Raw genomic sequence first — 18323 nt, forward strand, 5'->3', positions numbered from 1 at the left:
AAGTAATTATAGAGGAAGGGTCATAAGTAGGGCTACACAAATTGGGGCAAATATCTAATTGTGATTTTTCTGGTTAAAATTGCGATTGCCATTTTTGCAAATGAAATGTGTGTGTATATAACATTTTGTGTTTACAGTGGGTACGGAAAGTATTCAGACCCCTTACATTTTTCCCTGTTTGTTATATTGCAGCCATTTGCTAAAATCATTTTTTTTTTCTCATTAATGTACAAACAGCACACGATATTGACAGAAAAACACTGAATTGTTGACATTTTTGCAGATTTATTAAACAAGAAAAACTGAAATATCACATTTCCTAAGTATTCAGACCCTTTGCTCAGCATTTAGAAGCACCTTTTGATCTAATACAGCCATGAGTCTTTTTTGTAACCGTGGCCAGATCTGTGCCTTGCCTGTAACGTCTTCTATACAGGTGTGTGGCTTTCCTAATCAAGTCCAATCAGTATAATCAAACACAGCTGGACTTAAATGAAGGTTTAGAACCATCTCAAGGATGAGCAGAAGAAATGGACAGCACCTGAGTTAAATATATGTGTCACAGCAAAGGGTCTGAATACTTAGGACCATGTAATATTTCAGTTTGAATGATGACAAAATGTTTTTTCTGTCAATATGGGGTGCTGTGTGTACATTAATGAGAAAACAAATTAACTGAAATGATTTTAGCAAATGGCTGCAATATAACAAAGAGTGAAAAAATGTAAGGGGGTCTAAATACTTTCCGTACCCACTGTATATATTAACATGACTAATAATAATAATAATCAGCAAATTACTTAGAAATCTGAGATTGGTGCATCTATACTGAGAGGTTTGTGCATCTTCAAGGAGCATTAATGTGCTTGCTAAATTGACAGTTTGAATTTTTGACAATATAGAATGCATAAAGATTTTGATGTGGTTAATCAGTCAGCATACTAATAATACACAGATATAGGGCAAGTCCATTTCCTCCAACAGTCCATTTGTGCATCTTCCATCTAGGGAAATGGAGAAAAAAAGTTTTAGTTTTATTTGTTTTAGAAGCAACAAGGTGTGTAAAGCATTAATAAATACACTTATTTAATAAATTAATAAATACCTAAATTGTGTTTTCCTCTTCATCCTCACTGGTGTCTGGACTACTGAGGCCACTTTCATCTTCCTCTTCAACATGTAGAAGGACAGAGGCCTCAGGACCTAAAGCAGTCTTGTACTGTTGAAGGACCACTTGCATCCTTTCTGACACCTCTGACAGTCTTCTTCTTAAGAGACAGCAAAGTCCCTCATTTCCCTTGTCTATATGTCTCAAAATAAATAAAAAAATACATTAAAGACAAACTACATATTACGATAGCTTTATAAGGCCAAAGAACTTCAATGGAGTAAAAAGATTTCACCGATTCAAATATACATGCCAGGCTGGTTGGCATTTGTATGTGCATACTATGGCTGCCCTAGTACCAGGCTAGCTTCTGCATAAACTGACTTGAGGCAACATGATTGCTCACTGAGGTAACTTTATGGAGCTAGGTCTAAAGAAGTAGAAAAGTGTTTTGTTTTTCACCCAATGTCTGATAGCTGTTTTTAAATTAACACTAAATTAAAAAATAACATTTTAAATGAACAAAAACAATTTAAATTAATAGTTTTCATCTTTACTACAGTTGTGCTAAAGTAACACGTTGTGTAACATTCATGGAGTTACATCAGGAAAAAGGTGCTTGATGATGATAACCAGCTAGGTTTTCTATGTTGACTGGAGGAGATAAAATAAGATTAATCTTGATGTTATGCTAACCCCATGTAACATATCATGACAGAAATTCCAATGTTAAAAATGATTTAGTTAATTTCTACTTTCATGTAACAGCCAAAGTACAACAAATTTGCCCATACTGCATCTCAAACAACTGTGACACTTTAAAGCCTTACTGACTTATTACAATAGCGAACAACTCCACCCAAGTTCTTTGACTAAGACTGATATGGTTTATTTAAAAAAACATCTTGAAATTAATACTTTAAATGGACAGTTTTTTATTCAACTTACCCTCCTCAGCCAACTTGTTCTTGAGAACCACCGTCAGGCTCTGCAACCATGTGCAGTGTTGTGCCATCTCCAACACCAAAACCCTTGTTTCCTCTTGCAGTCGCATTGTCAACATCACTTGGTCATGCAGTTGTTTCTTGGTTGAAATGTTTGCTAAGAATCAATAACAATTATATGTATACATTAGACAATCTTGCATTGCATTGCAATGTTTCTTAACAAACAAACAAACATGTACTTTTTTTAATAAGAAAATACACATATAAAACTAATTAATATTACAACACTCAATGTTACACGCCTGCCTATGTTCAGTATACTGTAGCAGAACTGTAAATAAATTACTGTGAAGCATCTGAAAACTGACATACCACTGCCATGAACCTCCCACGGCCATATTTGACACACAGTGCTCTCTCCAGTAAGGGAATGCTCCACCACAGCTATGTCAATGTTTGTGGCAGAGTCTAGTACATGATCATTGTATTTCTGTATCTCCTGAAGAAGGAGCTTTTTGTCTTCTGCCAGCTTCCTTCGAAGGCGATGGCGAATCTTGCTGCTGTCTAAACACATGAAGTATAGGGGTAAAGGTTTGTGATTTAACTGTTCAGCAAAAAAAAATTGCACCCAAAAAGTGAAAGCAAAGCTGCAGCTATTGAAGTATGTAAAAATTATAAATTAGATTGACAAACAGGTAATTCAGAGGTTCAGTGTATAACATTTAGGGGATCTATTGGTAGGAATGGAATACAGCACTATATATATGTATAATATATAAGCCCATATATGATTACTTTAGAATGGGTTTTTAATCTAAAGATTAATCTAATCTTCAGAACACCAGCCTGTGTGTTTTCAAGCAATTCTGAAGAGCTTGGTTAGCTGCTTCAGGTTTGTTTGATTAGGGTTGCAACTAAACTCTGCAGGGCAGTGGTTGTCTTTGTTAGTTGAGTAGGATGCATATAGTAGCTTGAATTTTCAACCTATTTTATAATATAGTTATACCATTCTGACGGTAGAGGGTTTGTTTCCGCTACCTCACACTAAGGTAAAGCCCCTCAATTGACTGCTGAAGTCCTCTGTGTGCGGTGACTTGACTGGCATGAGATGTATCTGGTGTCTCTGTAGAAGTAATAGTGAAAGCAAATCCACTGTTTCAGATAGTAATGGAAAAGGATATTTGTTGTTTTTATTGTATCTGGTCATGCTTACCACCAGCTGCCCATTCCTTTACATCAGAAAGCCACTGTGACACCACTTCATCTGTGCAGTGTAGCTCTGTTTTTAGCTCTGACAGCCTTGCAGTCTCATTCTGTAGTCTTCGACAAGTCTGATAAACAGTGTTATACAATAATCAGGATTAAAACTTTGTGTGATTAACAACAGGCCAAGTGCACACAAAAAGAACACACAGAACTATTTATAAGAGACTTACCTTCACATATCTTGTGGATAGTGCCTGATGTAGAGAGAGGCTTTTTTTGTGGTTCCACCCCATAGCGTGTAGTGTAAGCATGTCCACCCGTGCTGTTGAAAGCAAATAATGAGATTACACTTAATCTATAAAAAGTATGCAGGAATATTGCAAACACTCTGATCACCTGCTTTGGACATATATTTGGTTGTCAGGGCGCAACGTGAGAGGTAGCTGTTCACTTGCTCCACCTCCTCACCAGCGGTTGTCCCTGCTCCTTCCTGGTTCTTACCACTCCATTTAATCTGTTAGTAAAGGGTGGAAGAAATTCAATTCAATTTTATTTAATTTATATACAGTAGCCCAGTATAACAACTTAAAGGGCTTTAAAATCTGTACAAGAAATGGTTATACAAAAAGGATACATAGAATAGTGTAGCTCTTAATAGTTTTTTTTCTTCATTACAAATGTACATATAATGCAAAAATATTATACATACCTCACACTTAGTAGCATGGGCTCGAGCATGCATAACACTTAGAAACGGTTTCATCGTGGTCAGCTCCTGAAGAGCAGGAAGGACACCAGCAACTTTCTGCAAGTATGGCCAATATTTGCAGGCCACATCCATCGCAAAGAATTGCGCCCTGGCTGGCATGAGCTCCTTTTGAAGGTACAGAGGGTAGGCAAATATCTCCCCTCTGTACATATTAAGGGCTTTTAGGAGGAATCCGTGGCGACACACAGCAACCTCCATCCCCTCTTCATCCAATTTAGAAGCCCTCCTTGAAGTCTCCCTCGCTGCTGTCCACTGGGAGTCCCCACATGTGCCTCTTCCTTGTGTCTATGACACATAACACACACAACAAATCAATTATAAATGTTGTAGATATTTTATATACAATATATTATTGCATTTATTCTCTCAATTTGATTTTGGAGTAGTAGTTAGTTGGCAGAAGTAGTTGAAGTGGGGGGAAATCAAGGTCGGACATAAATGGCTATTTTTTTAACAACTGTTTTTCTCAAGTTATGATTAAACTTGCATTTCTCACTGCTTTCTGTACGGTGTCAACAAATCTAGACACCGCACTGTCTTCAGCCACAAAGAGCCCCTCAAAAAAGCCAGAATCATCAGAGCTGAAGAAGAAGAAAAAATCCATTAATTAAATATTTAAAAAACAATAATAAAAAACACTGGAACAAAGACCACCTTCCGTTTCGGCGAAAGCGATATAGCTTTCTGTTTCCGTCTGCTGAAACAGCCAACATTTCTGGCGTGCAGGCTGGGCAGGTGAAAGGAGCACTACAGCAGAGCTGGTCTTCCTCAAAAGTTGTATAGGAAAACTCTAAGAAGCTGCGCTGCAGTGCATCGCCGTTGATATTTCCAGACTGAAAGAAATATAGAGTGAAATAGTATTTGTGATGTTGTCTACTTATGGAAAGAATTTTATAATATGGTAAAAACAATTACACTTACTCTTCCTCCACACTTGGTGCGATGCTCCAGCAGCTTTGCGAAGGCTTGTCTGGAGAATCCAGGAGCTATGACCTTTAGTTCCTGAAAGGAGCTCAGGAGGTCAAGAGTATACAGCGTGGAATTGTTTACAGAGGCTGGCCAATATCCACTCCTAAGTAGGTCCTTCAAATCAGGGTACCACTGCTGCTGGCATGTTTGACATATGTATAGTGGCTGATGCAACTCAAAACGCCCTAGGAACAAAAAAAGTCAATTAAAAAAATTATAAATACACATTTACCACATACTTTATTTTACAACAGTTAGTTCATTCTGCCCATCCAACAGTTACTTCATTTTTGTGCATGATTGAGATACACTGAACAAGTTGCTGCCAGAAGAATTGTGTGATAACTTTATGATGTCTGTTTCATCTGTACCATCTGAATGAGCTTTTATTAGTGTTTATGCAGGCGCAGTGAAGCGAATTTTGGTTTTCTGACGTTTCAGTGGGGAAACTTAGAAATTTAGACATAATTTCAAAAATCGAATCTACAACAGAAATTTAAATAGTTTTTATTTTTTATTTTTTTACCATTGATGGTAATTAAAATCACTGGTTTGCCTGGAACCAAGGTGAAGTTTGAGCCTTCACAGGAGCAGACTGACATCTTTACAGTCGGCAAAATGCAAGCTGGCAAAAAGAAAGAAAACCACTCATTTAGATTATTTTTAACTGGTTGCAGACACACATGAATGGCAAAATTAGGGCTATTTGAGAGAACGTACCTTGCTCATGGATGCAATATCCAGCTTCCCCTTTAATGACACAAGAGGTTGGAGGAATGGCTTCAAAAAACCCATTAATCACACATTCCCTGTTGTGGAGTGGCTGTTTTTTGTGATGCAATACATCACAGTCCCCACAGAACCACTCCTCAGGAAGACACTCTCTGCACCTAGGGAGAAAATAGAACAATATTATAATATAATATAAATACAATATTAAATAAATACAATATATAAAATAAATACAATATTTATTTGAAATAATATTTCAAATAAATAACTCATATCAAATACAATAAACTCAATTTAAGCTATTCCAAAATTAGTTAAGATACTAGGTTTGAAATTCCTTTATAGGAGTGCATAGGGGCTCAGTGTTTAGCACAGTTAAAGTTTAACATTAATGAAAACCAACCTAATAACAGCAGGCTCGTGGCAAAGCCAACACAAGGGATGACCAACAGCCTCTTTTGCAATAAGGCATTTTAGGTTGTATGGTCTTGCTTCTTTCCAGCGCTCTGAGGCTTTCTGCTGTCGAAAAGACCATGATGAAGCAGAGCTTCTTTGAGGCTCAGCAGAAGGACATGATGCCAAAAAATAAGACAACCTCTTCATATTTTTTTCTGTAAAGAAAATACAAAATAAAGTAGTAAAGGACTATTTAGATGAGGACCAGTTACAAGTCAACTGATCAATATTTAGAATAAACATGCCATTTCATGATTCCCAAATATTGGCCCAAATATTTACTAAATTGTGTCTTTAATCCATCTACTGGACTGTCCGTTTTGTCTAAGGGGTTTTTCTTTAAATATACATGGATTTAAAAAAAAATTAAACTTAAATTCATCCCTGTGACTTACCAAATTCCTCTTGAGGATTTAATTTTGCAGAGGGTACAGTAAGTGGAACCTCCACACTGGGTGACAGGGAGCACTCAGCTGTGGGGTATGTGACTGTAAAACAGTACATAAAATAATTAGGCTATCACTGCATTCATGTCTTCTTTTTCCAACCTATATATACTGAACAATTTATGAAATCAGACATATTGCTAATAAGTACTTGGTATTGTCTTTTACTATAGTGCCACTGAATGGTTTATCTACATTTTAATGTCTTTTTAGATATTGGAATATTTTAAACTCCCAACAAGCAATTAGTGTTCTAATTTGAGTTGGTAAATTCCTACAAATGTCAAATAATTTAAATATAACCTGTAGATGAGGCTTGGCGTCGCCCTCCTCGCCTCCCCCTTGGTTTACCACGTCCTACAAAGTCCCTTTTAGAGGTCTGAGGGTCTTCTCCAGAGAGTGCGTGTTTCCTCTCCACAGCTGCTCTCTGTGTGTTGGGAGTAAATATTTATTGTAAGATTATTAAATATATATATATATATATATATATATATATATATATATATATATATATATATATATATATATATATATATATATATATATATATATTGTTTTATTACTGGAACCAAAGGACAGGTAACTAGTGAAACTAATGAAAACTCAACATAGTGTGTTAGTAAGATGTTGAACAACTTATGTCACAGTATGAAATGATTAAGGTATATAAAAACTCTAACCCTGGCTTCAGCTAGAATGTGGTCATGTTTTATTTCAAGAGCCATGCGTCTGCCCTCCTGGTAGTGGGGATCCTGTGAATCCAGTTTATGCTTGGTGGCCATTGCAACGTAGACAGATACAGACAGACTGACAAAGACGGATAAGACAGACAAGTAGACAAATGAAGACAGAGAGGAAATGTTAAGAAATAGATAAAACTAGAGAGAAAGATGGAGATATAGATAGTGAGAATATGAGAGATAGAAAAGATGAGAAGAGATGAAGGTTGGCTCTTAAAAGTGCCGTTGGTTTTTTTTTTAAATCAGGTGCAATAGTGGTGATAATAGACAGGTGAAGTTGAAAAGGATCTGCAGGAAGAACATAAAATGTTAATTATGTAGATATGTTGATATAAGGTTTATAAAGTTTACCCCAATAGTGAGAGAATCACATTTCCTTATAAATACTTAAGATAAACGGATATAATAAAAAAAATCACGGTTTTCCATGTCCTGTTCAACTGTTTAAAGGCGCGTAAAAGTCATTAAAAGGCGCGTAAAGGTCTTTAAAAGGCGCGTGACGTAAGTCTGGGGTTCCTCGCCCTAGATCTAAAGGCAACGTTATGTGCAGTAACGTGGTTAGGCCAACTAATAATGTTATTACTGGCACATTACAGTGATGTTGGTGAACCCCGATGAGTAGTCGAGATAAAATGACATCGTCTAACTTAGATAACTAGAATTAGCTTATGTTGAAGTTAGCTAGCCATTTAGCAAATCTATTTTCACAAGTTTTTTTTTTCTTTTCTTATAATGAGGAAACCATTAGTCGGGCTTGCACTTCGTTGCACTAACATGTAAATCATGTGAGTCTAATGGCAAATAAAGCATCAATTATAACATTATAGCAAAAACATGATCATTAATTACGAGCCTCTCAGACTCATAACTTACCTGGACAGTGGTTTGAGCGCAATGAGAGATCACAGAAGAAATCACCCAATGGCAACGCTGACTGGCTCCGTCTCCATAGCAGCGGATGATAAGGCTCATGGGTAATGCTGGCGTCCACTAATTAATTACATTAAAACTTATTTATTTTAATCTAATTAATATCCAAAACGAATCCCCGTTCTTACAATCGAAGAAGAAACAATAAACAAATATGGTCATAACGGTTGATGATAACCCAGCAAGCAATAGCCGTCATTTCACCGTCTAGGTTAACTATAGACCTGATATAGTCCGGCTATGAGTAGACCACTTTTAGCCAAAAGAATCTTTAATTTGGTTACATGTAATGTTTGTCCAAATAACTTGTGAGATGTATCATATTCCATCATGTAAGCAAAGTTAACAGTGATTACAAGGTGTTTGGTTTCATTTCTTTAACGAGATATATTCATGGCTGTGCGTAGCCACGGTTTAGCTACAGACCGGCTATTCGTAGCCCACTTTTAGTCAAAAGACTGATTAATTGTAGTTTTTGGCAATGTAGCATATGATATGGTTAATATTACATCATGTTCGCATTGTCAATAATATCTGCAAGATGTGTCATTTCATGTCATGGTCTATCTATAGCCACGGTTTAGCTCTGAATTGGACGGGCTATGTGTAGTCTGCTTTTAGCCCACCCATTTGTAAACATTTGAATTAGTTTTAGCTTTGCTGTCCCGCATAACATTCACTTAAAATGTAAGACAGTCAAAGAAAATCGTAAGCTAGATATATTTGAAAAAAAAGAAGAAAAAAAAGAAGAAAAAAATTCAACTCTCAACCGCTAGATGGCAACTGTAGCCTGTGCTACTGGCAACGGCAGATATCGCGAAAAACATTTCTGTCGGTTGGAGTGGATTGTTTTTTACACAAGAGGAGGACGAGAACGGAGAACAACAACGGGCAACAGCAAACGTTAAAGGACATTATTTGGCCTTGTAAGTATCTGTGTTTTCATCTTGACATATGCTCATTATATACATTATTTGTTATCGTGTATGAACGGTGAGATTTTAGCTAGGTAATATTGTAGAATAAAGCCATGTGATTAGCATGCTACATGTGCACCTTCAAGGGGATAAACATGAAACATGTGCAACCTATAATAATTTGTCATGAAAGCCACAAATATCCTTTTACTCTTTGGATCATTATATGAAAATATGAGTCTTTTTGAAATGGCAAGGCAAATTTGAATTGCACATTTCACCAAGCCAATAAGTCAGTGCTTTACATAAAGCAAGCAACATTGGGGAATTTAAAAAGTCAAATATAAGAAGACATTGTTCTATAAAAAAACAAAATAAAAAAACATGATAACAGGAGAGTAAAACTTACAGTGCAGTGTAAGAAATGTATCATCATTCCTTTCCAGTTAATAAAAGGCAGTGGCAAGCAGTAAACTTGATTTAAAATAAATGAAGAGTTGCCACAGGACTGCAGGTTTTCTTTGAGTTTGTTCAAGATATGTTATGTATAAAAACTGAATTCTGCTTCTCCATGTTTAGTTTTGACTCGGGGGACAGAAAGCAGACCTGTCCCAGATGACCTGAGAGGATGGATCATAATGCAGCAGAAGATCAGAAATTCACTTTGGCCTTAAACCATTCAATGCTTATCCAATCATGTGCCTCGTTGTTCTAATGCAACATAATGGCTAAAATATCTTTTAAACCCAAAAATTTAAATTCTGTCATTTACTCGCCTTCAAGTTGTTTCTTTTTGTCTGTTGAACACAAAAGAAGATATTTTGAAGAACCTGGGTAATCAAAAGCTTTATGGGCCCCATTGACTTCCATTGTATTTATTTTCCTACAGTGAAACCATCTGATCAGATGATCAACCATCAAATGTCTGGTTACCAACATTCTTCAAAATATATATTTTTGTGTGTGTTCAACAGAAGAAAGAAACCCATACAGGTTTGGAACAACTCGAGGGTGAGTAAATGATGACTATCTCTTTAAACATGTCACATACATGTATCTTAACTTTTATAGCCCAGCTTTAGTGCGCATCCAAGCAAAAGAGAATGACCTCATCACAATTACTGTAAATAAAGTAAACAATTATGATGTTAGCAATGCTTTTCTTGTGCAATGTTTTGTTTCTTATTTGGCAGATGCCATGATGACCGACTTCCCAGCAGCAACGGTTTGTTAAATATATATATATATATATATATATATATATATATATATATATATATATATATATATATATATATATATATATAATTTTTTTTTATATATATATTACATTGTTAGTATTCCATATTTCTTATCCTAATTTTATATTTAATTTTATTTTTGACATATTATTTGGTCATTTTTATGTTTTAATCTTTTTGTATTATCTTAAGTTGTCTCTGTTGTTAATATTCTCTTTCTAAATAAAACCTTTATATTTAATGTGTTTGGATGGATTGTTTTTTTTTAGAACCCGTTATATTTGAGTGAAAAGAATCCTTTAGCCATTTTATTGTCTATTAAAAATATATATTAGTCATTCGTTAGCTGTCTATTTGATGACTAGTCTATCCTTGGGCTATGATTAGACGTCTATTAGATTTTCACTGACAGCCCAAATTTAGCCTTGATTTAGCCTAGATCCATATTTGTTGTCTATTAGACATATAGATGTAGCCATTCAGTAGCCGTCTAATCTTGGGCTATGATAGACGTCTATTAGATTTTCACTGACAGCCCAAGTTTAGCCTTGATTTAGCCTAGACGTCTGGGCTGTGTTTAGACGGTTATTAGACGTCTTTTAGACGCAAAATTGCTTGCTGGGAAGGCTCATGAGTACTGTAAGATTTACTGTAAGATTTGACAAACCAAGCCGATGGAAAAACGGCAACATTAAAATAGCAACATTTAGAAGCAAAAAACAAAACAAACAAACAGGATAAAATCTCCTGAATAAATGTTGAGTAATGTAGCGCTTAAATTTTAAAAATGAATAAGAAATGAGAAAAAAAAACCTGAAAAAAACAGCGTCTGTGCTATGCAGAACGAAAAACGTGGAGTATGCACGAATTGTACTTCCCATTGAAATACTTAAGATTAAAAATCGTGCGTAGTGACACGAAATGTTCTTCCCATTGAAATACATTAGATTAAAAATCGTGCGTAGTGACACGAAAAAAAAGGGAAATTCGTGTCCGTGAACACGAATCAATAGATTAAAGTTCGTGATTATGTCACGAACTGCCGTGAGACTTTTGCATTGCATTGCATATGAAAATTCTTGTGCAATGAAGACTTTTTCATGCATTGCATACAAAAACCTTTTGTGCACTGAAGAAATTAGTGCTTTTGCATTGCATTAAGTCGCAATGCACTGAAGAGTAAGTGTTTTTGCATTGCATTGAATACGAAAAAATGCGTGCAATGAGGAGGTTAGTGCTTTTGCATTAAACACTCGTGTGCATCGACGAGACAGTACCTTTTTGCATTGCATAGAAAGCGTTGTAGATTTAAGGATTAGCGCTTTTCCATAGCATATAATATTTTGCGGTGCAATGAAGAGATTAGTGATTTTGCATTGCATTTCATACGATAAAACGCGTGCATTCAAGTCTTTTGCATGCATTGCATAAAAAAACCTTTTGTGCATTGAAGAAATTAGTGTTTTTGCAATTGCATTAAGTCGCAATGCACTGAAGAGAGTAAGTGTTTTTGCATTGCATTGAATACGAAAAAACGTGTGAAATGAGATTAGTGCTTATGCTTTTTGCATTGTTTAAGAAAAAACTTGTGCAATGAGGATGTTAGTGCTTTTGCATTAAACAATCGTGTGCATCAACGAGACAGTACCTTTGCATTGCATAGAAAGCGTTGTAGATTTAAGAATTAGCGCTTTTTCATAGCATATAATATTTCGCGGTGCAATGAAGAGATTAGTGATTTTGCATTGCATTGTATACGATAAAACTCGTGCATTCAAGACTTTTGCATGCATTGCATACAAAAAACTTTTGTGCTTTGAAGAAATTAGTGTTTTTGCAGTGCATTGCATTGAATACGAAAAACTTGTGCAATGAGATTAGTTCTTTTGCATCGCATTGCATACAAAAAAACTTGCGCAATGAGAAGATTAGTGCTTTTGCATTAGATTGCATAAGAAAACATTTTTGTGCATTGAAAAAATTAGTGTTTTTGATTGCATAGCATTTAAGTCGCTGTGCACTGAGAGGAAGTGTTTTTGCATTGCATTGAATACTAAGAAACATGTGCAATGAGGATTAGTGATTTTGCATTGCATTGCATACCAAAAAAACTTGTGCCAAAAGTAGATTAGTGTTTTTGCATTGCATTGCATTGCATAAAAAAACTCGCTTTGCAACGAAGAGATTAGGGCTTTTGCATTGCATTGCATAAGAAAATACTTGTGCAATGAAGAGATTAGGGCTTTTGCATTGCATTGCATATGAAAATTCTTGTGCAATGAAGACTTTTTCATGCATTGCATACAAAAACCTTTTGTGCACTGAAGAAATTAGTGCTTTTGCATTGCATTAAGTCGCAATGCACTGAAGGTAAGTGTTTTTGCATTGCATTGAATACGAAAAAACTTGTGCCATTAGATTAGTTCTTTTGCATTGCATTGCATACAAAAAAACTTGCTCAGTGAGAAGATTAGTGCTTTTCCATTGCATTGCATAAAAATCTCGCTTTGCACCGGAGACAGTGCCTTTGCATGATCTTGTGCAATGAAGATATAAGCGCTTTTTGCTTTTCATGTAACAAGTCGCTGTGCAATGAAGAGATTGGGGCTTTTGCATTGCATTGCATAAGAAAATACTTGTGCAATAAAGACTTTTCCATGCTTTGCATACAAAAACCTTTTGTCCATTGAAGAAATTAGTGTTTTTGCATTGCATTGCATTAAGTCGCGATGCACTGAAGAGTAAGTGTTTTTGCATTGCATTGAATACGAAAAAACGCGTGCAATGAGATTAGTGCTTATGCATTGCATTGTTTAAGAAAAAACTTGTGCAATGAGGAGGTTAGTGCTTTTGCATAAACAATCGTGTGCATCAACGAGACAGTACCTTTGCATTGCATAGAAAGCGTTGTAGATTTAAGAATTAGCGCTTTTTCATAGCATATAATATTTCGCGGTGCAATGAAGAGATTAGTGATTTTGCATTGCATTGCATACGATAAAACTCGTGCATTCAAGACTTTTGCATGTGAAGTTTTGCAAAAACTTTTGTGCACTGAAAAAAAATTAGTGTTTTTGCAGTGCATTGCATAGGTAATACTCGTGCATTGAAGACTTTTGCATGCATTGCATACAAAAAACTTTGAGAAGATTAGTGTTTTTGCAGTGCATCGCATTGCATACAAAAAAACTTGCGCAATGAGAAGATTAGTGCTTTTGCATTGCATCGCATAAAAATCTCGCTTTGCACCGAAGAGACAGTGCCTTTGCATTGCATAGATCGTGTGTAATACGTGCTTTTGCATTGCATTGCATAAGAAAACTAGCTGTACATCGACGAGAAAGTACCTTTGCATAGACAGCGTTTTGGATTTAGGAATTAGCGCTTTTCCATTGCATATAATATTTCGCTGTGTATTGAAGAGATTTGCTATTTTGCATTGCATGGCATACGAAAAAACTCGTGCATTGAAGATTTTGCATACATTGCATACAAAAACCTTTTGTGCATTGAAGAAATTTGTGTTTTTGATTGCATAGCATTTAAGTAGCTGTGCACTGCGTTTTTGCATTGCATTGAATACGAAGAAACATTTGCAATGAGATTAGTGATTTTGCATTGCATTGCCTAAAAAATTCCCTTTGCAACGAAGAGAGAGTGCTTTTGCATTGCATAGAACTCGTACATTGAAGATCTTAGCGCTTTTGCTTTCCAAATAACAATTCGCTGTGCAATGAAGAGATTACGGCTTTTGCATTGCATTGCATACGAAAAAACTCGTGCATTCAAGACTTTTGCTTTTGCATTAGTATATATAGAAAGTTCAAGTTCAAACACTCTTTGGCTGCAAATAAGTTCAAAAATTAATTCATCAAAAACTGACAAAACATTAAGAGTCTATTGGTATGCATAGAAAGTTCAAGTTCATGATACCAGGGTCAGAAAAAAATAGTTCAAAAAGTTATGTTTGAACTTCTGAAGAAACACCATCAAGTCAAACGTCAGTTTTCACAATTTAAGTTCAAAGACTCCTTGGCCAAAAATATATACAACATTTCACACTTAAACTACTGAATCTGAATCTATGAAAATATATGTATAGAAAGTTCAAGTTCATAGGATACAGGGTCAAAATTTTTTTTTAAAGTCATCCTTGAACTATTGATGAAAAACAGAAGGAAGCTATAGAAATATAGAACATTCAAGTTTACAGACTCTGGGAAAACATAAGTTCAAAATGTCATCCTTAAACTGCTTATGAATCTAATAGTATGATAGAAAGTTCATATAATCCAGGGTCAGAATATTTTTTCAAAAAGTCACATTTGAACTTTTGATGAAACATCAGAAAGTCATATGTCTGTTTATACATTTAAAGTTCAAAGACTCCTTGGCCAAAAAAATATTCAAACACACACCTGAACTACTAGATGAATCTATCTTTCATTTATAAAAAGATCAAATTCATAGAATCTAGGGTCAATTTTTTTTCAACAAGTCATATTTGATTTACTGATGAAACTTCAGAAAGTCTTTAAGTCTATATATAAAATATAAATTTCAAAGACCATTTGACCAAAAATTTGTTCAAAAGTTCATACTTGAATGAAGATACCAATGTGTGGAAAGTTTTAGATAAATGTCAAGTTAAACTTAACTCTTGGTTATTGCGAGATATAAGCCTACTAGGTAGAATATTTTTGACCAAGATGGAAAGCATTTCTAGGTTAATCTATCCTGCACACACTATTGCTATTTCAAATAGAGCTATTAAAAAAATCAATCAGGTTAACTTTGGTTACATTTGGAGAAAGAAAACCCATTACATTAAAAGAGTAGAGATGATAAAAGAGTTTAAAGATGGAGGTCTACAAGCCATTGATTTTGATTCTATAAATGGGACCCTTAAAATTAATTGGCTGAAATCATTTTTAAGCAATAATAATTTTTGGTTTCATATTCCCAGAGAATTGTTCAAGAAATTAGGAGGAATAGAATTTTTGTTAAGTTGTGATTTCACCGTTCAACGTCTCCCAATTAAACTATCTAAATTTCACCAACAAGTTTTGCTATACTGGAAGATACTTTATAGTCATAACTTTACACCACACAACACACCACTGTGGAATAATAGATATATTACAGTTAGGAAGAAATCACTGTACGACAAGGAATGGATGGAGAAAGGTATTTGGTCAGTGTCCCATTTAATAGATAGAAATAGTGGTATATCTTATGAGAATTTTTTGTACTAAATATAATTTTATTTGTAACCGGGCCAGATTTGATTCTATTACTAAGGCTATCCCCAACTCTATTATTTTTCTACTTAAAAAGAAATTCTCTCTTATTCAATCCCTAGGGCCCCGAATTTTACATCTCTCTTAATTGAAGGTTGTGATTTTAAAGAAAGTAAACTTTCGAACAAAATGATTAGAAATAGATTTAACAACATTTCGTATCCTTTAATTGCTTATAGAAATTCAATTGCAAAAAATTTCTCAAAACAAACCATTCCCATACTTAGAACTAAATATTTAAAATTTCCTTTACCCCCCAAAATAAAAGAAATTCATTTAAAAATTTTAAATGGGATATACCCATCCAAAGAATACCTTCGACTTAGATTTGGTTTTGTAATAATTGTTTATTTTGTGACGGCATTGAAACCACAGACCATCTATTTTTTCATTGTATTTTTGTGGAGGCTTTGTGGTCGGATGTTTATGACTGGCTTTTTCCAAAGGTATCTCACCTTGAAGATTTCACTGTAAAAGACATTATTTTTGGAATTGTAATGGACAATAACAAAGACAACTTCCTAGTCAATAACATCATCATGCTGGGAAAATTTTATATACACAAATGCAAGTTCTTAAAGGTGAAACCAAGGTTTTACTCATTTCATAATGAGTTCAACTTGTACACAAAAGCCCTAAAAATTATGAAAAAGAAAAATGCAATCAATTTTTATTCCATTATAGAAGAAAAAACCCTAGCCCCATTTATTTTATTTTAATTAATTTAATATTTTTTTATGGATGTATTTTATTTATTTTAAGCACCTGGTCTGTATTTTCTACTATGAAAATTTGTGTTATTGCCATGCTGTTTGTATATGATTTCTGTTCAATAAAAAAAAAAAAAAAAAAGTTCATACTTGAAATTGGTATTGAAATTGAAAAAATACGTTTAAAACTTCATCCTTGAACTACTGATGAAACATTAGGAGTCATTGGTATTTATTGGACACAATTGGTATACATATAAGGTTCAAGCTCATACTCTTTGACATAAAATAAGTTCAAAAGTTCATCCATGAACTACTGATGAAATATACAGAGTTTTTGGTATGCATAGAAATGCAAGTTCATAGATACCAGGGTCAGAAAAAACAGTTCATGAAATCATGTTTGAACTTCTGAAGAAACACCGTAGAGTCATATTTCTTTTTATACATTTTTTAGTTTGAAGATTCTTTTGCCAAAAATGTATTCAAAATTTCAGACTTGAACTACTGATGAATCTATTACTATGTATAGAAAGTTCAAGGTCATAGACTCTTTGGCAAAAAATAAGTTCAAAAGTTCATCCTTGAACTACTGGTGAAATATACAGAGTCTACTGATATGCATAGACATTTCAAGTTCATAGATACCAGGGTCAGAAAAAATAGTTCAAGAACTCATGTTTGAACTTCTGAAGAATCACCGAAGAGTCATAAGTCTGTTTATACATTTTAAGTTTGAAGAATCCTTGGCCAAAAATGTATTCAAATTTTCAGACTTGAACTACTGATGAATTTATTATTATGTATAGAAAGTTCAAGTTCATATAGACTCTTTGGCAAAAAATAAGTTTAAAACTTCATCCTTGAACTACTGATGAAACATTAGGAGTCATTAGTATCTATTCGACTCAATTGGTATACATATAAGGTTCAAGCTCATACTCTTTGGCATAAAATAAGTTCAAAAGTTCATCCATGAACTACTGATGAAATATACAGAGTTTTTGGTATGCATAGAAATGTCAAGTTCATAGATACCAGGGTCAGAAAAAATATTTCATGAAATCATGTTTGAACTTCTGAAGAAACACCGTAGAGTCATATGTCTTTTTATACATTTTTAAGTTTGAAGACGCCTTGGCCAAAAATGTATTCAAAATTTCAGACTTGAACTACTGATGAATCTATTAATATGTATAGAAAGTTCAAGTTCACAGACTCTTTGGCAAAAAATAAGTTCAAAAGTTCATCCTTGAACTACTGATGAAATATAAGGAGTCTATTGGTATGCATAGAAATGTCAAGTTCATACATTACCAGGGTCAATACCAGGGTCAGAAAAAATAGTTCAAGAAATCATGTTTGAACTTCTGAAGAATCACCTTAAAGTCATAAGTCTGTTCATACATTTTAAGTTTGAAGAATCCTTAGCCAAAAATGTTTAAAAAATTTCACACTTGAACTACTGATAATCTATTACTATGTATAGAAAGTTCAAGTTCAGAGACTCTTTGGCAAAAAATAAGTTCAAAAGTTCATTCCTTGAACTACTGATGAAATATACAGAGTCTATTGGTATGCATAGAAATGTCAAGGTCATAGATGCCAGGGTCAGAAAAAATAGTTCAAGAAATCATGTTTGAACTTCTGAAGAAACACCATATAGTCATAAGTATGTTTATACATTTTAAGTTTGAAGAATCCTTGGTCAAAAATATAGTCAAAATTTCACACTTGAACTACTTATTAATCATTGCTATGTATAGAAAGTTCAAGTTCATAGACTCTTTGGCAAAAAATAAGTTCAAAAGTTCATCCTTGAACTACTGGTGAAATATACGGAGTCCATTGA

At 34.4% G+C, this 18323-nt stretch overlaps 1 protein-coding gene and 1 long non-coding RNA gene across 2 annotated transcripts in view; one reads left to right on the top strand and one right to left on the bottom strand.

Annotated features, from left to right (window-relative positions):
* The window catches only part of LOC137093105 (uncharacterized), a 614166-nt gene that overhangs the window by 512021 nt on the left and 83822 nt on the right, over positions 1–18323 (top strand). The window lies entirely within an intron of this gene.
* Positions 3090–8466, bottom strand: LOC137092888 (uncharacterized). The gene is made up of 15 exons (XM_067457417.1): positions 8247–8466; positions 7314–7440; positions 6937–7060; positions 6583–6675; positions 6135–6342; positions 5720–5889; positions 5526–5624; positions 4952–5184; positions 4685–4863; positions 4518–4611; positions 3971–4315; positions 3658–3775; positions 3492–3583; positions 3269–3386; positions 3090–3178 (listed from the first exon to the last, which is right to left on the bottom strand). Exons 2-15 carry the CDS (start codon positions 7413–7415, stop codon positions 3090–3092), a joined length of 2064 nt encoding a protein of 687 aa, XP_067313518.1. The 5' UTR covers positions 7416–7440; positions 8247–8466.

This window comes from Pseudorasbora parva, chromosome 11, assembly GCF_024679245.1.
Source record: "Pseudorasbora parva isolate DD20220531a chromosome 11, ASM2467924v1, whole genome shotgun sequence".
NCBI classification, from domain to species: domain Eukaryota; kingdom Metazoa; phylum Chordata; class Actinopteri; order Cypriniformes; family Gobionidae; genus Pseudorasbora; species Pseudorasbora parva.